Consider the following 26733-nt stretch of genomic DNA (forward strand, 5'->3'; position numbering starts at 1 on the left):
GCCGTATAAACATCTGACAAAAATACCTTTATGAAACTCTACCTTAAATTTTTAATTGGTCGACCTACATTGGCATCAAGTAAAAGATAATTTTAGTTATTATTTCACGCTTTCATTAGGGCAACGTTTTGTTATATATTTTAAAACATATAATAATTATAATAACCATAGACAATCTACTCAGCACCGTCTAGTCCCAAGTTGAGCAGAGCTTATGGTATAGGTACTATATCAGTGATAGAAATATATACATACTATACGTAGGAAACAACCAGACCAATACAAACAATTGTTTTAGTTTGGCATCTTTCATCTGGCTGACTGGCATCTTCCATTGGTACCCTTCCAGCGTAAACCGTTAGCACAGACAGGTGTATTCATTTACCATACATAAAAAAATAGCAATCTGCACGACCCAATTACTGAAAAGTGGTAATAGCCTATTCCAATCATGTACTGTCATTCATTACGATAAATTTTAAGAAATTATAGAAAATTATTGTCTTTCTTAAATTAAAATTATAACATTGTATAGTTTATTGTTATATATTTTATAAATTCATGTTATTTGTTGACAATAAATTTCTTTTCTTTCTTCCTTTCAATATTTTAAAATTAGGAAATAATGACATACTTATTAAATGTAGATTAAAACCATCTTTTAAAAAAATACACTATCGTTATGTAGAATACGATACATCTAGTATCCAATTAAAAGAAATAGTTTAAAGTATTCGAATACATCATCTTAATATCCATAATACTAAAGAGTATATTGTGCAATCTTTTATAATCTATGGTTTTGTTCAAATTCTTTACAGCATACAAAATTATAAATTATACAAAGTATATCTACACCTTTGACATTAGCATATTTTTAGTAGCAATTCAGTGTATTCAGTGTATTTCAATAGAGTCATTGTCATTTACATTTTTTAAACATGACATCCATCTTTCCTGTGCTTGGCAGGTTAGCCGGATATACACGATAAAAAAAAAGTTTGTGAATTTAGAAATATAGTGATTGAGAATGGTTTATCGTGCTCTGTACAATGCAGAGTGCAGCGCAGCGCGGCCGATACCGCGCCTTGATTTATATGATCGCGACATTTATTCGTATTTCTTACCGTATTCGGTAACTACATGCGTCAAGTTGGCATACCCAGTTATTTTTTTTGTACATATATAAATTAAAATTTATAAATCTATTTTATATATATAAAATGTATATTTAAACCTAAAAACATGAGGAGTTTTGATGATGACATGTTATGACAATTCCAAAGATATATATGAGCATATTATGTAATTTGGTTTTAATATTATTTATGGCACTGATTATTTATTAATTAACCGTAATACTTGTTAAATTTATATTATAACATTAATTCATTTTTTATAAAATAAAGGTTATGTGAAGACGTCACGATCTTGCAAGTTGCAAATAACCAGAAATAAATTATCAAATATCTACATTAAAATAAACTCTTTCTTCTTCTATTTAGTTTAGTCCGAGTATAAGAGTCTAGTCATCTGTTTTCGATACAGAGGATAACGCCCTAAAGTCAAAAACAATTGAATTCATTGAAATTAAATAGAAATGTGGTCTTTCTTTTATCTGACCGCAAATGGTCGTACGAGAATATAGTGTAAAGTAAATTCTTATTACAGGTAGTACCATCTCGAGCTATTTTTCCTCTTAACTCATAACTCGTAGTCAGTTCTCATCGCCGGCCCGCTGCTGCTACGCGTCTACACTGGCGCTACGCCGTAGTTAATTCGCTACGGCACTTTACAAAACTACCCGTTATTTATAGCATGTTTAGAAAAACAATTTTGTTTTTTCTTTAAAATAAATATAATAAATTTAAAATATATTACATTGATTCTTATTAAAAAATGAGGAATTCAGTTTGTACACGGGAATTCGATGGAATGCGGTGAGTTGCTTGTATTTTTTATAGTCTCGCAAAAGGTTTTATTGCTCGGAAATTACTGAGGTTTTGTGATTTATCTACATTTTTCGTATCGTGTAATCTGTTTATCGTGAAACTTATATTGTTTTATTGCTGTTATTAATTTAGAAAATCAACTTAGAAATTTATTTCTTCTTAATTTATATCTTATATTTTATTTTTATTATATTTTTTGGCTTAATATTTTACTAAAAATAGACGTCTGAACAAAAAATGTAAAGCGGAAACGGCTCTCTTATGATATGGTTATGGCCGGCCATCTGTTTATCTTATTTGTATATTTAAAACATTACTAAAGTTAGTGGTATGAAAATTGACAAATAATTGGTTTAAATATTATTTATTTATTTTAGGAAGATAGTTTAATAAAATAAATTTATAACGCGTAAAAATTGTATTTGCTGTTTCAAATAGGTAAATTGCTTTTATCTTAATCTGATCAACTTATTTTAATTATTTCATTTAAAGGTAACTATGTTGTGGATGATGATGATGATGATGGAATGTTGTCATCTGCGCGAACGGTTTACGCTTTCAGCGTACCAGTTTTATGTATGATAATGGAATGATAACGCTGGCGGGGTACCAGTGCAGGGTGATAAGATGAGCATGAGGTCAGGTCAGTTAGTCCATCGTAAGAAATTCACCAATGATTTATCACGATGGTTTCCAGGGGTACCGCGTGGAAGTCAACCTGACATGGTACATTGCTAGCAATAAGATTATCAGTCCATATTACTAACCATCCCCATTCCCCCCCGGCGTACCAGTGGATGATAGGATAAAGATAGAGTCAGATTAGTTAGACCTTTGTGGCCAATTTATTAGCAATGAAACAGTTGCCAGTAGGATCAGAATTATCAGCATTCCCTTATCCTAAAAATGGCTATAGTGATTATCAGTGTGCAACCATGTTGCTTATTTTATTTAACTTTTTATAAAATTAGAAAATAATTCTGTATCTCTAATTTTTTAGGAATTTTGGAATGATTAATTGTTTGTGATGGTAATTCAATACTTCATAGTAAATATAATTCCTTGCATTATTTGAACGCGTATTTTTTATTACATAGTTCTTGAAAATATAAATATAAAATTTCCAAAGTTACGTGAATAATCTTAGATAACTAGTTGATAATAAAATATGTAAATGTTGCCGAAAAATAAAATTATGTTTTTGACGTTATTGAGTATCTAATCATCATAAATCCTTCACGTAAAATCACGATTTTGTTCACATTAATGTTTAACATATGTTTGTTACATGTATATCTCAGAATATTTAAAGTAGCCGTGATTTTCTTTTTTTATATAATGAATTATAAACCTGGACAATTCATCTACTACCATCTAGTCTCTAAAGCTAAGCAGGGCTTGTCTTATGGATACTAGACAACTGATAGAAATATGTAAGTACATTTATTTTGCATAAAATAATAAATATATACATAAGATACATAGAAAACATCCTACAGACTAATGCAAACACTCATACTTAAGAATACTAATGTTTGCATCGTGCCAGGAATTGAACCTGAGAACATCGGCAGTAAACCAGTGTGTTAAAGCGCAAGACCTGTTAGGCAAATAAGCTGACAGTTCACCTGATAGTAATCATCGTCCTATATAAAAGAATGGAGCCTCTACATACCATTGTGAAAAACTAAGCCATCATACATTTAATTAAAAATTACAGTATTAATAATAATACTGTAATTAGTAATTATATTTGTGTATTTTAATAGTGTGTAGTATTATCGATTACTATTTTTGTTTACTTAATCCGACATACTTTTAAAGTGGTTCATAATATATAATTATTAAATTGCCATTATTGAACTGATAAAGCTTTGAACGCGTCAATTTCCTTTCGGAATACATTTGGCTGTGGTTGATAAATTAAAAAAGGATTGGATGTCAACCAGATTCGACATTACGTCTAATGATCAATCATCAATAGAATGATAAATCTAATGACAAGTCAATCCAAGTCGAGTTTACAAACCTCAATACAATAATTAGACATAATTAAACAAATGTATAATAAATAAACAGGTTTTTGTTGAACGAAGAAGTGCAAGTTTGTCCAACAAACATATTTATTGATTAGTAATTTGTGATATCGCCGCAAATCGGTGCGGGCACGCGACATTCGCTCAGTCAATATTTATGTTGACATATTTGTTTCATCGACTCCCCGGAGTTGACTCCAAACAGGGCCCGCGTACACAGAAAGTTCCAGGAAGTGGTAATTGCAATACTGTGTGCAATACAAAATATATATTATTAATTAAATATTATATAAAATGTAATAATATATATTTTAATAAAAAAAACTGTTACAGGACAAAAATCAAATCAAAATATCTTTAATCATGTAGGTCTATTACAGACTGTCAAATCTACCGTCAGTTTGAAGCGTGGCATCTTAGTTCTCAGGAATGGCAAAACATGAATGGATTACGGATGTCACATGATCTCCGTATATAGGTGACAGTTACCGTCGCCTATATATATGGTAGCTTGTTTGTCATTCTAGTTACATAAAAAAAATATAAAAAATAATTTGTTAAATAAATTATCTTAAAAATCCATTAGTGCTATTTTTGGTATCAATTATATTACTATCCAATGTATATTATATTAGTGAAAATATTATAGTATCCTCGCTAAATCATTGACTTTCTGCACAAGACAAGATTCTGGCCTCTATCGCATATTATGGTGGTCACTATATAATTGAATTTAAAATTAGATAGATCTGTATTATAATAATCTGTATTATAACTGTAAACGTCACTAACTATAGCGCAGTGTTTTTAGAGCATTTCTCAATCAATGTATATATTTATTACTTATATGATGTCGACACTATTGTTAATACATAATTTTAATAGATTGGTTAGGGTTTCCAAAATAAGAGTTCACGCAGTTCTTAAATATCAGAACATCTATGTGTAATTTGCTAAATATACAAAATTATTACAGCAACATTTAAGATGATGAAATAATTTTGTAATACGTATAGACGTATTTTTGGCAGTACAGTATAAGTTCTTTATATATAAAATTCTCGTGTCACAATATTAATTACCATACTCCTTCGAAATGGTTTGACCGATTTTTATGACATTTTATATTCACATTCAGTAGGTCTGAGAATCGGCTACTATTTATTTCATTCTGTCATACCCCTAAATGACAACTGTTGTCCACCCCTAACAGTTATTTTTTATTTTCTGGACAAGTTTTTTTATAATGTGGCATTAAAAATACATACAACCATTAATTTTCACTCTTCTATCAGAGACCCCTATTTTTTTTAATAGCAATTTTAATTTATTTGGCAAAACAACGTTGGTGGGGCAGCTAGTATTGATATAAAATCTGTTTACTTTAATTAGTATCTGTTATATCATATAGGTGTATATTTCACGATGTCCATGTTTCAATGCAATATTTAAAATTCGAAACCACAAACAAGTTTAAAACTTTGAAGTGCCTTTTTTCGTCGCTGTCTTGCTGCATACGTTTTAAATATGTATTTTGTTTTTATTTGCGGCTGTCTATTCCTGGCAGCACGCACAGTAAGGCACGGCAGACAGTTTTCCCCTTTTTTTCATGATAAAATTGCTTAATAAGTATCTATTTGGGATTCAGTACGGGGTAATATTGCTTGTGGAATTTTCCGCGGGACAAAGACCCTGTCGTGATGAGTTTTTATTTTTTATTTTGTCTATGGATTCATTTATGGTTACAGCGGATTAACATTGTGGATTCGTGATTATTGTGCACGCCTTTCAATATTGCCTCAACGATGTCGTACCATACCACGGTCCGCCATAATTTATTTATTTCGAGCAAATAAATGTTTTATATATTTATCTTATATACTTATCTATCAAAGATTTATTAGTATGTAATTCTAGTCAACACGTTCATTCGTCAAAATCAATTATATTTTTTATTTAGGCTAATGTCATAGTTGACGACTTCGGTAATCTAGAGGTAATCACACCGCCTTACTTCCGATGGTTGCGGGTTCGATTCCTCGTGCGGTACAAACATTTGTATTCATGGGTATGTATTGTTTGTATCGGTCTGGGTGTTTTATGTGTATGTGTATTGTACGTAGCTATGTAATATATGTATTTATATCAGTTGTCTACTACCCATAACAAAAGCTCTACGTAACTTTGGACTAGATAGCGCTGTCTGAATTATTCTATGATATTTATATATATAAACAAATTATTGTTTAGCCACAGCTTGTTCGCCATACCAAATACAAAAAATATATTAGATATAAATTAAGATGTACCTCATTTCTCTGTAATTTATATACACGTTAAATATTTTTTAAGACTTAGGTAAAATTGTGGGTCTATCCTTTCTACCACTACCCAACAACTGCTTTCTGTCTTTACCTAAGTAGAGAATGCCATATGCCATATGTGCAATAAAATATTAAATAAATTAAAATTTTTTTTTTTTTTAACTTTTTTGCACCAGTTACAGAAAATATTAATTACTATAAAAATATATAACAATGACGAGTACAAAATTTGTCTTAAGCAATTCTTACAGGCAACCTTTAGGTAGACAGTGAAAATATAAGAAAAAGAGTAGGTGGTACAAATGACAACACAACTAAGATGGGTATAAATAATACATGCAAATATACATAAATATATATAGACATACATATGTACATAAACTTAATAATACACATATCCATGGAAAGTTTGAAGGAAAGAAAGGGTCTATAAGAAAAGGAAAAGTAGAACGTAAAATGAGTTTTTACTGATGCTTTAAAGCTAGCAAGAGATTGAGCGCGCCGAGCGGGAATGTTCCACAACCTAACAGCCTGGACAGAAAATGATTTTGAATGAAATGATTGGGAAATCTAAGACGGAGATTGTTTATGATTGTTTATAAAATAAATAATTTATGGTCTTTGTAAATTTCTTCTATCACAATAAATAACAAGTAATTTGTCTTAAGTTCTTAAATATGAGCGGTGACGGGAGATTTCGTTTTCCGTTTTTAGTCTTTGGTTATAGCCAATATACTATGTTTGTATAGCAACCTGCCTATTATCCAACATCAATTTCAAAAGCATAAAATGACGTAAATTGACGCACTATAGCTTTGACATTGACCCGACGATGTCTATTAACGGCACGATATGTCACATGAAATGTCGTATTACAACATTGTTGGATAGTTACTAGGTAAACAGTGGGCTTAATCGATGACCTTTGATATAAATACCCGTGTTTTATAACCCGCTGTTTGAATTAAAGGAAATGTTTACCCTCATCTTGAAATCACCCGCTAGCGGCCATCCTGATTTTGATATCAACTGCCCACGCTGTTAGGTAAATTTTTAGCCTATCGTTAATTCAAATCTGTTCAAAGAAACGTTACTTTCCTCAGTAACGTGATCTTTAATGTAACCTTCTTCAATACATGGACTATTAAATGCAATAAAGTTTTTCATATATAGTTATTAACGCGATCAGCCATTTAACTTTTGAGCTCCGTAAAAAGGTTGCTTATAAATAAAAATGAAATTTTATTAAATAGTATTCAATTGTGTAGTCATGAAAACAGACAGACAATTTAATACACTTTGCCATTTAAAATGGACCGACACATCAATAACTCAAGTTTTTTTTTTATTTTCGAAAATTTTCCTATTGCACTTATTAATAAGTCAAGAATTTTAAATTTTGCAAAGATTTTTCTGTTACATCCGAATGGCTCAAATATTTTTTTTGGAAATCCACGAAGATATGATCATTATTTCCGGTAAGAAAAGTCGCAGGCGATGCTTTGACTTTTATACGGTTAGAAATAGCTTCGCAAATTACTTTATGACGACTATTTGACTAATACTGATGACCTATAATTAAAAATGTATAATTTTACTTTTAAAACTTTTGTTATCAAAAGCGACGCGTTGAATAGCATCATGATGTCGATGAAAATTCAGAGAGACAATTTATTTGTTTATTTATTTATTAAAACTGTAATAAACATATTAAGGTGCACATGGCGGACTTCTAGACCTAGAAGCATTTTCTCCCAATCAATCATAAGGTAAACAGAAATTCATGTGGGCGATGAATTATCAATTAAATTGTTGTTTTGCCTATATAAATAAATATCGCTATTAAAAAATAGGGGTTGATGGTAGAAGGGTGAAAAATTAGAGTTGTATGTATTCATCATAAAAAAATTATGATATAAATTACGTCCAAAAAAGAATTTACAAAAATAGATAACGACGATAAATAGGTTGCTGTTTCAGAGAAGTATGACAAGTAATACTGTCATACGAGAAAATTACTGATATTAATGCGAAACTATGTCAGTACGGATAAATATGTTTTTGATTACTCTTTCACGTAAAAACTATTGAACGGGTTTTGATGAAACTTTAAAGTTAGCTTATACATCAAAATAACACATAGCCTATAAACCTGCGGGCGAAACCGCGGGCACAGCTAAGTTTATATACATGTATAACCGTTTAATAACCTAACAATATATATCATAACTCAATAATATTTCCTATCGAACAGTAAACTACAGTTCAGTAACACAGCCGATAAATTATCTGGTATATTAAATGATAGCCCACAATATTGTCTTCTCTATTATTATCACTGTATTTTCCAATAATTTATTCAAGATGGGAACAGCAACATCGGGTGGCGTAAAGCAATTAGAATACGTTAGCAGGTACTGTATTTGCATACATTATTTATTATAATGGTTTTAATTGTCGACAATAGATAGTACTAATATAGCTACACGTGGGTAAAGGGGATGGTTAGTAACGTGAACTGATGACCTTATTCCTAGCAATGTACCATGTTGGTTGACCTTACCGCGGTCTCCTTGGAAACCATCATGATAAATTCATAGTGAATTTCTCACGATCAGGTCAGCCACCTGACTTGTTGATGTTCATCTTATTATCCTTCACTGGTGCCCCGCCATTGTAAACAGTTAGCGCAGGTTGGTGCACCATTCCATTATCGTCCATAAAAACGTATAGCTATACCTATACTTATAAAGAAATTGGAAAACAGAAGTCATTATGTTCTTATAAAACATTTATATTTTATTTATAATATTCTTGGAAATAAGACCAGAAGTGATTTTTTTAAAAAGAAATAATTACAGCTACCTAAGTAAATTAAACTCAAAAATAAATTTATAACAAAACAATTTTATTGTAACCGTTTAGCAATACATCTAAATTTAACTAATCCGAATCAAAATGATAATCACATCGCTTATTTTATACTGCAAAAATAATTAACTACGAAAACTAATTACAAACAGAAATAATTAATCTCGATTCAAATCAAATACTATCAACTTAGAAAGATTATAACCGATAGCTTAGCAGTTAACGACCTAACATCTAAATTAGTGTGTATTAAAATCGCCTTTTATAGGGTCTCCCCTCCAATAATCTTCTTCCCAACACGGCCTTTCCTGACAGGAGGCCGTCCATAGGCTCCATTAGCTGAGATGGTCCGTATCCAGGATTGGCATGGAAGTGCCTTCGCTGCCGGACGAGATCCTGGGTAGCGTAGCAGTTTCTTCCATCGGTCCCTGCTTCCCGGATGTTCCAAGTTGTGCCTCGTCAGCATCAGGTGCTTGAAACGGATTCCTCGCTATCGTCGTCTGCATCTATAGAATAAAAACAAAGCACAAAAACTTGTTCTCAAGCTTAAAACAAAGGGACACCTAAATTAGATAAGTTTAAACATCAATACGGTAGGCTAGCTTAATTAGCTTTGCAACAACGGATATAAAGCAAACTGTTATCTGTTCCGATATGCCGCCTCACGACTCGTTAGAGATCTACGCGCCCTTACGTGAGACATAACTTTGCGTGTGTGATCGGTGCCACACAAAAGAATGCTTCAACCCAAACTTACAACAATACATGTACAGTGCTTACTACCTAAACACTACACATACACATACGCCACGACTAATCAGAAAACTATCCAAACTCCAAGACAGTGTCCGAGCAAAATATCAAGCACGTTCCATATACCAGAATCGCATGTCTGAGCGCACTCCAAGACAGCATTCCGCAACATGAAACATAACACACATTAGTATATATAAGAAATAGATAACGACGATAAATAGGTAACGGGATACACAATAAGCTGTTTCAAAAAAGTATGATTTTTAAGTCAAAATAATCAAACTCACTCACCGCTAATGAAAGCAAAACGGACATCAGGAGTCCATTCTCAGCCATCATCATTATCATCATCATCATGTATTCCACAGCGACCTTTAGGCAGTATCTTCATCGCCCTGTAAGGTCCTCGCATGCAGGAGTTTATCAGCTTCCTAATTGCTTGAGCTTGTTTTCTGCGGTCTTCTGAGCAAAATCAGCTGTCAACTGGCTAAACCCATGAAATGGCGAACATGCTTAATATTTTGCGGTTCAGGTGAGTCAATCAAAGCTCCGAGCTTCTCATGACTCGGCCTAACCTGACTTTCACTAATAGCCTTCACTATAGAGGTCGCAGTACTGAATATGAACAATTTTACAAACTCATTTATGATCTCTAAAAGTTTTTGTAACTCGACATCAACAAGAGGTATGTTTATGATAACTTTAAATCTCTTTAAAATATAACCAAACAGTTAAAGTATTTCAACAAGGATGAAATAACACAGTTGAATCGCCGTCTATAAAAAACCTGTACTAGAACGCCCTGAATAACAGCCACTACTACATCATTATTGGTGGAAGTAACCAAAATGGCAAAACACGTATCGACGCTGTGACCCAATTTCTTACAAAACGAACAATATATATCATGATTTACTCTTGAATAATATTTCCTATCGAACAGAAAAACATTTAAAAACTTTTTCGTGTCGAATCCGTGGTCTGGTTATAAATTATCTGGTATATTAAATGATCAGTTTCGCATTAGTTGCCGACGCTCGTATATTGTATTCTCTATTATTATCACTGTATTTTCCAATAATTTATTCAAGATAATAACCTCAGCCAAGATATTCGCAATATCGGGTGTCTTTGGACATAACGGCTTAAATTCCTGTTTAAAATTTGTCCATGAACGATCACTTGACACCACTCGTTTATGAAGCGTCACCTTTAAGGCAGTTACCGATACTGTATCATTCCAATGATTACATTATTCATATTATAATCGGATCGAAATTTGAAATATAATTGTCGACTACCCGCATAGTTAATGGAACGTATTGCGTCCAATATAGATACATTTTTCTGGCGTCGATCGCGGATGTCTCAAAATGCGTTCCGAATCGCGAGATGGCGATGGTTATGCGTACGATCACGAGACGGCGACACGAGAACGTGAGTGCGTACATGACCTTATACCTATCCCGTGATCGCGACATGCGTCTATTTGGCGGATTCAACGTACGCATAGACTGCGTTGGCGATGGGCGACGTGTACATGAACGTGACAGCCCGGACGGCGAACTACGTCGTCGCGGTGGTGACCTATCACGGCTCTTATTTCGTACCGGTACAGATGGAGGCCTGATCTTTTCTTCCAATGCTCTAAGACGAGCCATCAAAGCTTCTATTTCAGAAGATCGATCACGGTGCCTACTACGACGATCGTTAATATCGCGGCTATCACGGTCACAATACATGCTACGACCATCGTCTATGATCACGCCCGTGATCTGACATTGACCTGTTGATGTTCATCTTATTATACCACAGTACTGCCAAGAATATCCTTCACTGGTGCACCCGAAATAAAATTGTAAACAGTTAACGCAGGAAATAAAATTGGTGCACCATTCCATTATCGAAATAAGACCATAAAAACGTATAGCTACCTAAGTAAATTAAACTCAAAAATATATTTATAAAGTTTGGAAAACAGAATCAAAATGATAACATTATGTTCAAAAATAATTATAAAACATTTATATCTTATTTATAATCTATATTAGATTTCATTTATAGTAACAGTCTAAATCACAAAGTGAGAGTTGTCTGTTCAGTCTCCCCTCCACTCTTAATCTTCTTCCCAACAATATATATTTCATTTCATTATACTTCCGTTGTCTCGTATATTAGATTAATGGATTGTAATGCAGTTTTTAGCAATGAATAGTGATTCAAGATGATTTGTATGTAGATATAACACATGTACACCCGTGCGGGGCCGGGATGGGTTGCTAGGACACAATAAAATATCGGGAATTGTGAACAGATTTGGATGATTCCAGTTTTAATTAGAACGTTTTACTTCCGTTTTGTTGCCATAGTAATTATCGTCAATATTGAAATGACATTAAAGTTCAATCTTGATTATTTTATTATTCTTTCCGCCATGTCAGTCAAAAAAGACCTTGCCTGTAATGAAATTAAATACATTTTGATTAGTTTTATTTTTTATTAATGTTTCACATCACCAGAGAGTTAATAATAATTTGGAATTGACACAGAGCCTGATACCAAAGACATTTCTTCTCACAATCTTTGAAGTCAAGTTACTATAAGAGTTGTATTAATGAATCTGTATTCATCATCATCATCATCATCTGCTTCTTCCTTATCCCATTTATTTGGGGTCGGCGTAATATGTTTTTCTCTTGCATTAATCCTTGTTCAACATGAATTTGTATTATTTTGTTTAATTTCGTCACCATTAGCATTTGTGAGACCACAAATATTCAGTGCGGAAACCTGACCGCCACTACGGGAAGTGCTACGACATTCACTTTTGGTGATCAAATTCCAACCATTATTGAGTCTACACCCATATTACAACACACATGCTAATGGTATCAGAATTAAACAAAATAATATAAATCTATACAGTAATGAAATCGACTTACAAAATTAACTTACCTAATTCGATTAAAAAGAAAACAAGAGTTGTAATTATAATATATTTGTTCGCAGTTGTTCGAAGTGTGGAATATGAAAATGTCACCATATTTGGGTGGGGGCAGCCAGCATGGATCGACGGTCGACACTGTCACCATCTACGCCCAATAGCCGAGGCATGGACAAGTACGAACAGTTGGCAGTCGTGAGTATATACATTTTTTTTATTTATTAATGTTAACAAACAAGACTTTGTCATATGGCTTAAGCCTATTTTGATACATCGATTAGTATTTTCTTTTTTTTATACTACGATGGTGGCAAACATGCATACGGCCCATCTGATGGTAAATGGTGACCGTAGCCTATTTTATTTATGGTGAATAATTTACATTGTTGAATTATTACATTGAATTTTATTAAAATAGCATGAATTATACTTTACTAGTTAAATGTCTGAAATAAATACATAAATTAAAGGAAAATGTCTGTTTAATAATATTTTTTTAAGTATGTCCATTTTACAAATGTTATAAAATAATAGCACTTATTTAATAAAAATCTTTTCATTTGTATTTAACTTCATCTTAATATACTTAATAAGCTTTTCAAAATTCTGACGGCTCTCTGTGAATTGTCCTGGGATAACAATATTATTATTAATTCATCCAATACTATATTGAAATCAAACGCTTTTTCCTTAATAAAGAATAAAAGACAAAACCTAAATAATGTTGTAATAGGTACAATTAGGTTTATGGCCTTGAAATAAACTAAATTTCAGCCTAATTACGTTATGTTTAAAAATAGCAAGGGACTGGAAGCAAATAGCTAGGTACATTAGACCGACCTAATTATCTTATACTGAAACAGTTGTTTGGAAACTCGCAAAAATAATCTTGCACGCTAGTTTTCGACCTTGACATGATAATTAACTTTAAATAGCATAGTTTTTTTTAATGGAACTGGAATGGCAAATAAGCTCACGGTCCGCCTGATGGTAAATGGTAATCGTCGCCTACGAACAACAAGGATATTATGTCATCATGTGACGACGGTGGTGCACCTCTTGCGTTGCTATATTAAAGACCGAAGATGCCTTTGTATCGTCGTAGTTCTCTTGAATTGACGGCCTATCTCATTCGCTTGTTTGTTTGTAATTCTTTATTGTACAGATTATTAACAGAAGGACACATATGTTTTAAAAAAATGGTACAATGGCGGACTTATCCCAAAAGAGGGATTTCTTCCAGTCAACCTTTGAGTGACTGAAAGGAACTGTGGAGTGGATTCAGGTACAATAAAAAAAATACGCGTCGAAAAGCAATATATGTATAAATATTCGTATTAGTTATCTGTATATTAATACGTGACCTATTATTCAGTAAATTTTGAGTCCTGTCGGCTGTAATATAACTGGTGCAATAAGGAGTCTTATTACATTAATTCGTGAAGCAAAAACTTTGTGCCCTTTTTTAGAAAAATTGCAGCGGGCGGAGTTGCAGTATGAAATTTCGCACACGTATAGTTTATAAAGGAGTGCAGAATGCTAACATTTTTTTTCATAATTGTGCATATATATAATACAATAAATCAATAAATAAAAACTTACCCACACTACTACGCTTTTGACAGACACACACGTATGTGTACTGTTTTGTTTAATTGTTATAGCTTGTTCAAAGATATTTTAGTATTATTTGAAATGTTTAAATCTCGACCATAATAGCCAATAGTAGCTTTTGATACATACACAAATGAAAATATAAGAGTTAGGAAATAAATTCCATTATCTATCAATCACAATTGATTTCAAGTTTACCTGACAGGTGGGCGAAGGTTCGTACGGCGTGGTCCTGAAATGCCGTCGCCGCGACAACGGACAGTTGGTCGCAATAAAGAAGTTCCTCGAAACAGAAGACGACGCGGCGGTCAGGAAGATGGCACTCAGAGAGATAAGGATGTTAAAGGTATTTAGTATTGCTATGCCTTTTTTTATTTCTCTAGTTCATTCTTACGTCTTCTACCACTTTCCGTCTTCTTTCCTCTACCCAAAGGTTGTCTGGAAGAGATTGCTTACGCATAAGACCGCCCTTTGTGTCTTATAGCTTACTGTTTATGTTGTTTGTAATACACTTCTGGTGCAATAAAAAGTAAATAAAGGTAGTAATTTAGAACGAATAGGGAAGACATAACAAGACTTTACCTGATCTTCCGTCCAATTCAAAGAGGGATCGATATGACTACGGGCTTTGCCAAAGTTCGCACTCCTAGCGGTGTCTTCAGATTAAAATCGTATTCGTCAGATAGAAGTTGGCCTTAAGCTGCTCCATAAGTCTAAATAAATTGAATTTTAGAGTTCCATTTGCACTCGTCCCCTATTGTTCAGTGAATGTAAAGGCCAGCTGCGACCAAAACCGTTAAAGTAATTCGTAAAAAAAAAACGTAGCAACGTGTTCATGTTCATCACGACATGTTGTAATGAAATAGGAAGATTATTTTATGTTTGCTAGTTGTAAGCGTGTCTACCATAGATTTTTCTTTAATATTATTGATTTCCAATTGCGCGAGGCGATTTTGGTAGTTATCATTAATAAATTGGTACTTATATTTTTATATTTAACTAGTACATAAATTTTTATTTCAAAATAGAAATTGCGGCATGATCATCTAGTGAACATGATCGAAGTATTCCGACGGAAGCGGCGATTCTACCTGGTGTTCGAATACCTGGATCATACGCTGCTTGATGAACTAGAAGCGTCTCCTGGTGGATTAGGCGAAGATACTGCCAAGAAACATCTTTATCAGCTGCTGAAGGGTATCGAATACTGTCATCAAAATTCTGTAAGTAGATATTCAATTCAATTTATTTACACAAAGAAGTATACATATAACATTTATTTAATATTTGTTTAAATAATTTAATTTTAAATTGTTGAATATATAATATAAATTGCTATAGGTACTGGCAGATGATTGTAAATTTTTATGGCCATACAATGTACTTACATTATTTGAAAAAAGAGCTAGTCTTTGTTTAGGAATATAGATGGTTTTAAATTTTATTCTATTTTGACTCCTCATGATAATGTGAGCATCGGTAACTCTTCCCAACGAGAAGCCAACCTAAATATATTTGAAGTTGTCTAATACCTACAACACAAGCTCTGTTTAGCGGGGACCAGATGGCGCTGTATGAATTGTTCAGAGTCAATATTATTATATAAACCATACTGTTACCACTGTCTGTGAAGTGGACCATCAGCTTGTTTGCCATTGCAATTAAATAAAAAACAATCGAATGATTCAGATAATTCACCGTGACGTGAAGCCGGAAAATGTGTTGGTCTCCAACGCGGGTATAGTGAAGTTATGTGACCTAGGATTCGCGAGGGCTCTAGCTGCCCCGGGCGAACCATATACAGAATATGTGGCCACTAGATGGTACAGAGCTCCTGAGTTATTGGTCGCAGAGCACAGGTGAGTGTTTATACAATTTGTTAGATATCCAATCAGCCATGTTTTCATATTGTAGTGTAGTATTACAATCAAAACTATTTTTATTCATGTCATCGTCAGTTCGGAATGTATTGTAGTTTGAATCGAAAATAAATCTCAGTTTTCGAGTTATTTTAATGCTATTGGCGTCAGATGATTTCTGTAGCTTCACTAGGGGTGAGTGCAGATAGCACTCCAAACCCGTGTAAGGACTTATGTATGTAGCCGACGTGCCTCGCGACTGCAAACCGGAACTGATAATAAAACTATGTAATATTATGTTATCTGTGATAAAACTAAAATATTAATAAAAATAAACACATAAAAATATATAGAAATAACCATAATGTATATATAGACTAATACTTACCTTTTACTATATATATGTATAATTTAATACTTTACTGTTAAAATATATTGTTTGTTTGTAGGGTGTATCTATAAGATTCTATATTACTTGCCTGAATACGTACTTATTTAGTAATTAAATTAATCCCACCGCTTGTGTGTAGATAGCGACCCCTATGCAGTTATCACTTCCCTCGCACCGCAGGCGAACGCGTCCACTATCCTCACGTATCCTCACTATATGCGCAAGCGACACGGACAGCTGTAAACTTAACTCATTATATTCACAATATCTCACCACTCCACGTTTACCTGCATCGGCTTCAACTTATGTAGCGGTCGGAGGCTCCCTCTGCTCAATACGGATACGACTTTAGTCTGACGGCACCACTAGGGGTTCGAAGTTCTGCTGAGGTCGTCGTAATTTCCCGTTGTATTAAATATTTAAAGATGGCAGATGGCAGTTTAAACTTTGATATATTTTGCAATGTCTAAGTTCAAAAAGGCGAACTGAATATTTAGATTGCATATTTTCTTTACTAAAGCATCTTTCCAGGTACGGCCCAGAGGTAGATATATGGGCCATTGGGTGCCTATTCGCCGAAATGCTTACTGGGGACCCATTGTTTCCTGGAGACTCAGACATAGACCAGCTAGCGCTCATTATAAGGATAGTCGGTAAGGTTATATTTATTATTTTAGATACATGTATATCATTAGTCTTTCGATTAAAGAATCAGATTAAACAGTGAAATTACAAAATAAGGAGGCTTAACATCATCTTCAGGAAAAGCAACATATCAAAAGTACCTTAGATGTCACATGAGGACGTAATGACCAAGGTTCTGTTCATGTACATAGGTACCATCCGATTACTTGCCAATCCAGAAATAAAAAAAATATATAATATTTACCGCCACGGCAATTTTAAAAAATCTGGCCAAATTGACATTTTATTTTTTATCACATTCCACTGCAAACTCTAATTCTACTGCAAGAGGGAATGAGGATTTTGTGAACTAATAACACCATTGCTGGCAATGTTCGCTATCAGGGTGACCTCCAAGTAGTTCCCCCTGTAAACCATCCTGATAAATTCCTTGTGACTTATCACGATAGGCCAACTGACTACCTGACTTCGTGCTCATCCTATCATCTTTCACTGGTGACCTTTTAGCGTAAACCGTTAATGCAGACGGGAGTACCATCCCTAAAAAAATCGACTGCATACTTATTATGAAAAAGCATGATATTTCAAAAAGTGTCCACAAAAAATTTTTTTAGTTTTTTAATAAGTTTTAAGCAAGTAAACACAGTACGATATAACTCGTAGTTGGCGTTCTAAAAAAGAACCCGATTTACGAGTTACCTCGTAGTTGGCAATCAACGTGTTAAGGGTTCACGACCGGTCCAGGTAAGCTGGCGCCTCGTCACCAGCAAGTGGTGTCGCGGCTGGCGGCGGCGGCGGCGGGTGTGGGTGCGGCGCGCGGCGGGCCGGGTCTGCCAGGCGCTGGCGCGGCGCGTGACTTGCTGGCCGTATGCTTGCGTACCGAGCCGCGCGCACGTCCGCCTGCTTCCGCACTCTTACGCCACAAGTGAGACTTTCATGTTTTTCTAGTGTATATATTATCTGTACTAGTATTAAAAATATGTAATGTCTCGGTCTATTACGGTTTACCGTTTATTATTTTGATTTCAAAGCTTTTCAATGACTAAGTTATATTATTTCATTCTCAAATTCAATATTTCTCTGAAATAAATAAATTAAATGTTTATTTATTTCAGAGAAATATTGAATTTGAGATACAGGTTTACAAGTTTATTTTATTTCAGTAATAATAAAGTAAAGAACATTTTAACTTACTGACTAAATGACTTAAGAAATGTATAATATTTTTCCATCTATATAGAATTAGTATATATCTATATAGTAAAATTCCTTTATTTAATTTAAAAAACTTTTATAAATAAATGTAATGTGAATTTTATTTCCAGATATTTTATTACGGACGGCTTTGCGGAAAATTTCAATGCTGAACTGAGGAAAAAACTTGGCAAAGAAATAGAGGTAATAATTCTAAGTTAAGTAAGTAAGTTAAGTTAAGTAAGTAAGGGTATAATAAACTAGACTTATATTTTATTTGTATCATAATACATTGTCCCATATTCTGATTGTTACGGGTTCAATTTCCCATAGGTGCTTTCTTAGCACTATGTACTATACAAGTAAATAAAATTGAAGTGTCTGTTTGTAATTTAAAATTAACAGCTTTTCACTAAATGCATTTGAAAGTATATACACGGCACTTATATAAAAAAGTCAGTCTGTCTAGTCATTCATCTAAGACGGCTGGGCCGATTTTGACGGGACTATTACTCGCAGATAGCTAATATTATAAGGAGTAGTTGAGACTAGTTTTATTTTAGAACTTCTATTTATTTTAATAAAAAAAAAGCCGGTAACAGCTGTTAGTACCAAATATATCGATTAACTGCATGGAACTGCAACCTTTGGTATATACCTCTTTAGGTTAGAAGGTTTTGTTGTTGTTTTGTTCCATTAAAAAAAGTATGGCGTCGCATTATGGTTGTTGAACATATCTTTAGGTGACGTGTACTATTTACCATCAGATGGGTCACCACTTTGTTTGCTACTGTTGGTACACTTAGAAAACACCTAAAATTGTAAACTTAGGTGTAAACTAACAAATCATTCAAAAAAATACCTTAGTTTTTCTTGTAAACATGATTCTTCATATTTCATTTTCTCTAATCACATATTTTATTCTTATATAGCCACCTCCAGCCCAACAAAATACAGCACGACCACCTGGCAAACCTCGTCAGCAATGGACACTGAGTATAATCCCGGTATGTTCTAACAATATCAATAATTTCATTGACTTATGTTTACACGGCAAAAGCACAAGGTCTCAACACTTAGGTGTATACTACATACTTATTAATTCCAATAGATGGCGATATAAATGATCAATATCGTTTTTAATATTTTTTTTGTTTTTATTTTGAAAAATATATCATAGTCTAATTTAATTAATCCTCTAAAATATATTTTTGGTTTATAAATAATAATTTATAATAATAATAATACTTTGAACAATTCACACAACGCCATCTAGTCCCAAGGTAAGCAGAGCTTGAGTTATTGGAACTAGACAACTGATATAAATACAGATATTTTTTTATTGTAAATACATACATATAAAATACCCAGACCGATACAAATAAAACGAACTCATGAATACAAATGTTTGTGTCGTGCTAAGAATCTAATCCGCGACCATAGGAAGTAAAGCGGTGTCCTAAACCGCTAGATCACCGAGGCCGTCGAATAATGATTCTGTACTATAGTAATTTAGTTACAGCATAATGAAGTTTCACAAGCTAATTAAACATATGTTTGCAGGATCACAGTCGATCTAGGACCGACAGCACTGCAGGCGAATCCCTTATAGACTACAACTACACTCCCAGTTAGTACCTATTTATAGTTTTAATTAAATAACAATATCATGTATGTCTCATTGCAGACACTTATGATAAGTGAAATCACACCGAAAGTAATTTGAGTAAAGAAGACCTGAAAAAACTCGGCCCTCACTCTTTTCAAATACATCATTATATTAATAGATAATTATTAAAAATTAGTTTTACAATGAATACAGTAGCCACCAGCATATGCTATTTATTACATAAATTTTCACTAAATAAAGATAATCAATCAGAAAACACATAAGACCACGCTATCGACTCCCGTTCAGAGTATGTTTATATTCGAATATCGTATATCGAATCGGTATATAATTCAATCTAACAAGATGCTTACATGATATTATGAAGAAAAATATTTAATTTTATATTTTTGTATTGGATAAACTCAAAAAACACTTGAATTTATGAATTCTGTATAAAAAATAAGCGGCATTTGTTTTAAATTTCGATTAAGAAATAAAACATAAAATTGAAGATTGAGGACTGTATATTTCTAATTGAAGTTTTAGAAAAATAAATACGCTGATATTGCAACTTATATACAACCATGTAATAAAACGTCCACAGACGTTAGTTTATAATCCACAGCTTAGTTAATGAAACTATAGCAAGCTCATTCAATGTATCCTATATTCTTTAGCCTCAGAACTTCGATTAGAGACCAGTTCAACAGAGAAGAAGACGCTACATCAGCCAGCACCAACGCACGAAAATACACAAGTGAGAATTTACCTGTTTTCTTACATTTATGAAAAAAAAATATATACAACTTAAATTTCTTTAGCAACGCGAATAATATACACTCTTATTAAAAAATCAAATGAAGAGAATGGTAAGAACAAAACAATATTTACAGGACTATAAACATTTGGTGTTTTTAAAAACAAAATGGAAAAGAATAAAGCACAAATACATATAGTATTTTCAAGATAAGGAAATAAACCTAACCCCAAGGCTAGGCAGACTGACTCTTTATTCTAATACTGATGGTCGTAGCTAGCCTTTACCGCTTCAGCAAACGATAAGGGGAGAGTGCGGACGGCTCTCCAAGCCCGCAAAAGGACTTATAGAGCGCCTGAAAGCCAACTCCTGCCTGACGGATAAAACTTTAGTCTGAGTCCTAGTAGGGGTTCGGTCCTGGGCTCAGGATGTCGTAATTTCCATCGCCGTTTGAATAGAGCTATGGATCGAAGGAGAACTAAATAATGTATGGTGTTTTATATTATAATTACACTCCCATTTTGGATATGGATTAATATTTTAATATTTTTAGTCTATGGATATGTTGCCTCCACCCGCGCGTCCCGCCCTACCGCGCTCCCTCGCTCGTGCCATCAACGACACTTTCCAAGTAAGTTATGCATAGACAATATAGAATGATTGCAGAATTCTACTAAGCAAAGGCGGACTAAGGCCTATGCAAGCTAGGTACGTGCCTGAAGCCCGTAATTTATGCGGTCCAAAATTTTTCAATTTTTTTTACAGAAAAATGTGAAATTTTTATTATTCCAGATTCATTAATTGATAATGCCTAGCCTGGAATAACAGGGTTGCTTTATCGTTAGTCCGCCACTCATGCTAAGATATTAGTTTTATTATTCATCATTCATCATCGTTTCTTTTATGGCTTTGAATAACTAGATACCGTTAGTTCAAAATGTTACTATTGATGGCAATAGCCGTAAACTTTTATTGAAGTGTTAGCTTAATTACAATGGTAGCTCCATTAAACCAGAAAAAATTTAGACAACGTTCTGTAAAAGATAAAGAACGCCATCTAGTAAACATTATAGAAATTAACTTCAAGTTACAATTTTTTGGGACTAGATGGCGTTGTGTAAAATATGTAAGGCTATTATTATTAGAATACCTAAACAATAATAAGTAAATATATTATTTTCAGACGTTCCCAGTACCTGTAAATAGTTACCCGCGTACGCCATATATTAAAAAGTAAGTACATAATTATATATAACTATACCCAAATAAGAAACAGACATCATTACATAGTATAAAACAAAGTCACTGTCGCTGTCTGTCCGTCCCCATGTATGCTTAAATCTTTAAAGCTACGCAACAGAATTTGATGCGGTTTTTTTTAAACGATAGGGTGATTCAAGAGGAAGCTTTATATGTATAACAAGTGGGTAGCTAGTAGTATATAATAAAAATACAAAATCAAAAGTATTATAGATTACATTACTATAGAATATCTTTGGCCACTTAAGCACATAAATTTTTATAGTTTACTAGTTGTGCCCGCGGTTTTACGCTTGAAATTTGTATTCTATGTGTTATTCTGATATTATTCTAAGTTTCATTAAAATCCATACTGGAGCTGTTTATTCGACCCTCTATACTTTAGAGAGTGTTTTAACCCTACCATCCAGTCCTTCATACAATCTATGCATTAAAAATATAAAATTTAAACATGCAAATATATGGATTTGTTATCTGTTATCATCAGGGTGAACAACAAGCTGGTGATGGATGAAGAGTTACTGCGTGGTCGCGCTGTCACGAAGAAAACAATCAAGAAACCGCCAGAACTTTCGCTACCATACGTGCCAGGAGGTTAGTGGTGGAACTGGACAATCTAGACCCAACCCAACCATCATCTAGACCCAAGCTAAGCAGAGCTTGTACTTGGGTACTAGACAACACATAGAAATAATTAAATATAATATAACATATTTTTTTCGTAAATACATACATAATATTTATAGAAAACATCCAGATTACTAAAATCATACTCATGAATACAAATATTTGCATAGTGCGTGGAATCGAATCCACGACTAACGGAAGTAAGTCGCTGTGCCAATAGACCAACGAAGCCATCAAAATTAGTTAGAATATCAGTTAAAATGTAGTTCAAATAATATTATATTATAGCGTCGTTTTACTTCCGTTGTTGGAATTTCTCGTTTCTTCATACGATTAAAATATAATAATAGTAATAATAATAAAAACTCTTTATTGCGCATAAAAAAAAATAACAAATAGTTACAAAAAAGAAAGAAAGAAAAATATGCGAACAAAAGGCGGCCTTATCGCTCAAAGCGATCTCTTACAGATAATCATGTTTACCAATATTTGTATTGGTAAACATGTTTGTTTGTACTATTTTTGGTGTTATAAATGTATTGTATGTATTCTAAAAAATGTATTCTGTACATCTATATATAATAGATGGTATTCTGTGAAAAATACTGAATTGTTAAAAAAAAATATTTACATGTATTTTCAGCGAGCAACAGCCCAATGAAAAAAGCGAAGAACCCACCCGCGCACACCACCGGCTCAAAATCATACGACATGTGGGTTACTTCGGTGAGTTTATAGTTAATAATAATAATAATGACTTAGTACATACCTGCTTTTATCCGCGACTCATTCATCCCTTTCATCCCTTATTACAGTCCCTTCATTATTTTTTAACATGAAACTCCTCTTAGTCTATGTATAATAATAATAACCCAGGACTATTCCCCCAGGACCATCTAGATTCAAACTAAACTAAAAAAATTTTTCCAATGTATTGGCGTAGCTCAAAAACTTTTCCATGGCCATAGAGTAAAAAACAAAATGTAAAAATTTTATAAAAAGTTTTTTTCATGCTTCATCTTATGATTGCATGAGAACCGAAGCACTTAAATTTTTTTATCACAAATATCTGAAAACTAGAATCTTCAAGCTTCAAGTGCTTATTTTTTTATTTTCTGTGCGGCCATTTTTCACTGAAATAGAGCCTGTTGAGAATCACCCATAATTTTGGAAAAAAAATTCTGTTCCCTTAATTTTTACGAGAAGTGTAGTTCATGACACAGAGATAATTATGTTATAAATTACTTTTTATTATAAAAAAGTAATGAATAAATTGTTTTTTTTTCATTTTGCAGCGAGTGCCCGAACTGGCAACGAACGGGCGATCACCCACTAACCTACCGTATATGTGACCTCACACATTCGGGTTATCGAGAGCTTACTACTGATCCGATCGCCCGGTTTTACACGATTTTTAACTACTGTATGTAATATCTCTAATAAGACTGCTGTTAAAAATAGTACTGAGGATTGTCCATAAAATATCATTGGGAATAATAATAATCTCAGGATAATACAAGCAGCGCCATCTAGATCCAAGTTAAACTATCTAAAACTTGTGTTATGGGCACTAGATAACTGATACAAATACATAGATATTCTTTTTCGTAAATACATACATATTATACACAGAAAACACCCAGAGCGATACAAACAATTATACTCATGAATACAAATGTTTGTGCCGTGCGAAGAATCGAACCCGCGACCATCGGAAGTAAGGCGGTGTGCTACACCACTAGAACATCGAGGCCGTCAAAATCTTCTTATTCGATACGATCTTGACAGAACGGTCATTTACATAGCGTCTTTATGTAGTGGTGTGAGAGGCAGATTTTATCCGCCGTACGACAGACCATTTCACCCTACTGGTTGACATACTGGTACACTCGTGTAGTATTTACGCTGTCTAAATTTTGCTCGTTTTGTAGCGTGTTGTGTATGTATCTACAAAAAAACTGGCGGTTTTTTTGTAGATACATACAAACAAACTCCGATATTTTTTTCACACACAGACACACAAGTTAACTTTAATTAAACATGGTTTTTATATGATTGTAAACATACTACAGGAATACAAAAATAGAGCAAAACTGTTGAAAAATCGTGGCTGTCGCCTATAGACCTGCATAATGTACATATAAAATGCTTTGTGTTAAAAACATGAGAAGTCCTTTACAATTTCCCTTATCTTCATACTGCATTACGACAGGCGCCCTCTACTAGACTTCAAAAATAATAATTAGTTAAAAACATTGATGGGGCTCTGTTGTGAAAAAAACCAACTAATGAATGGAAGATCAGTCCCCTGGTACCAAATAGAAAGCAGCAGAAGATAACTACTTATGCTTGTTACATGACCCTAAACCAGGTCTCATCGTCTCTCAAATCGACAGGTTTGCGATTACGTATAACTTTACCAGAAATAACTAACTTAAACTTGTGTAAAGTCGTCTGCATAGAGAACTCTGTCTTCACCACCTATTGCTGCTAGCCGTAAAGCAGCTTCTTTTTCCGGTATGTTATTCATAATAATAAACCTGGACAATTCACCCTTCACCCTGCATGTAGTCCCAAGATAAGCAGAGCTTGTATTATGGGTACTAGAAAGAAAATTAAGTGTTTATATCAACAACTGTTTTTTTCTTATACACATAATATAGATAGAAAACACTCAGATCGATTCAAACAATCATACTCATCTAATTAGTCAAGGGTGTTTATTATTTATGTTTGCACCGCGCGAGGAATCGAACCCGCGACTGTCAGAAGCGGTGTGCAAAACCACTAGACTATAGACTACTTATAGGCCGGGAACTTGAAACGGGTACTATCTTGGGAACCTGGACCATGATCATTTTGGGACTTTTTGTACAGTTTCTCTATGAGAAATCTTTGGATTTTTTTAATTAAAATTAATGATTGTATGTCATTAACAATGAAATTTGACACGGACAATCCTCGAAACGTCTGCACAGTTTTTGTACAAGTAAATTTTAGTATCATAAATATTATATACATCTTTGTTAATTAGATGTTAGCCCCACACTTTTTGTTATTGTTAAAACGTTATTACTTTGAAGATTTAAAGAAGCAATTTATCATATTTAATTTATTTATTATATTTATTAATTATAACAGCATAGAAAAGGATATAAATGTTAAGTATGCAAAATGTCAACATTAACGAAACGGCCAAAGAAATATAATATCGAATTTGTCCATAGAAATTTTTGACACATTTTGTATATGTAGATTTATTATTTATATGTATAATGACTATAGTGAAAATGTTTGTAAATATGTATAGTGTTATGCTGCTTATTCGCCTTTTAATAAACGCTATATTAAAATAACCGTATTTTATTGTAATGTTGAAGTCCTACATTTTCGTATTCATTTTTAATTTGTCTTCAGTACAAAATCTTATTTGACATAATATATGATATGGTTTATGTTCTCTATTAGTTTTTTTTGTTCTGTCCGTTGATTGACACAACATAAACGATAAATTATATATGTTTCATATGATATGGGCCGTACCCTTGTTTGCCAGAATCGTAGTATAAAAAAAAATTGTCATGACATACGTCAGATAGCTTTATATAAAAACTAGTTTTAAATACAGATTTGAGGACAATTTAAAAAATAAAACTTTTTTTTGTATATATATTTTATTTTAGTTGTCTATGACTATATATTTAGTAGTATACAAATTCTGATGACTTGAAACTAATTCTACAACATAGTAGATCTATCTGTTCTACTAACGACAAATGGCATACACATCGTTTTAAACAATAGACCTTAACGACTTGAGAAGAAGTCTCAAATTCTGATGCACAGAATTTAAACTTTGGCTCTTTTACTCCGAACTAGGTCGTAATCATA

The 26733-nt window shown here is 33.2% G+C and overlaps 1 protein-coding gene across 1 annotated transcript; it reads left to right on the plus strand.

The window, feature by feature from the left end:
* The first annotated feature begins 1870 nt into the window (after nucleotides 1-1870).
* Nucleotides 1871-25097, plus strand: LOC131843920 (cyclin-dependent kinase-like 1). Its single transcript, XM_059192705.1, has 16 exons — nucleotides 1871-1940; nucleotides 12949-13078; nucleotides 14703-14843; nucleotides 15526-15720; nucleotides 16187-16356; nucleotides 17279-17400; nucleotides 18137-18317; nucleotides 18718-18790; nucleotides 19519-19593; nucleotides 20150-20216; nucleotides 20876-20955; nucleotides 21509-21586; nucleotides 22139-22188; nucleotides 22703-22809; nucleotides 23486-23568; nucleotides 24138-25097. The coding sequence occupies exons 2-16, from the start codon at nucleotides 13004-13006 to the stop codon at nucleotides 24192-24194; spliced, it is 1554 nt and encodes a 517-aa protein (XP_059048688.1). The 5' UTR covers nucleotides 1871-1940; nucleotides 12949-13003; the 3' UTR covers nucleotides 24195-25097.
* Nucleotides 25098-26733: the final 1636 nt, after the last annotated feature.

The sequence above is a fragment of the Achroia grisella genome, unplaced genomic scaffold, assembly GCF_030625045.1.
Source record: "Achroia grisella isolate CSIRO2021 unplaced genomic scaffold, CSIRO_AGI_Agris_v1 utg359, whole genome shotgun sequence".
NCBI classification, from domain to species: Eukaryota; Metazoa; Arthropoda; class Insecta; order Lepidoptera; family Pyralidae; genus Achroia; species Achroia grisella.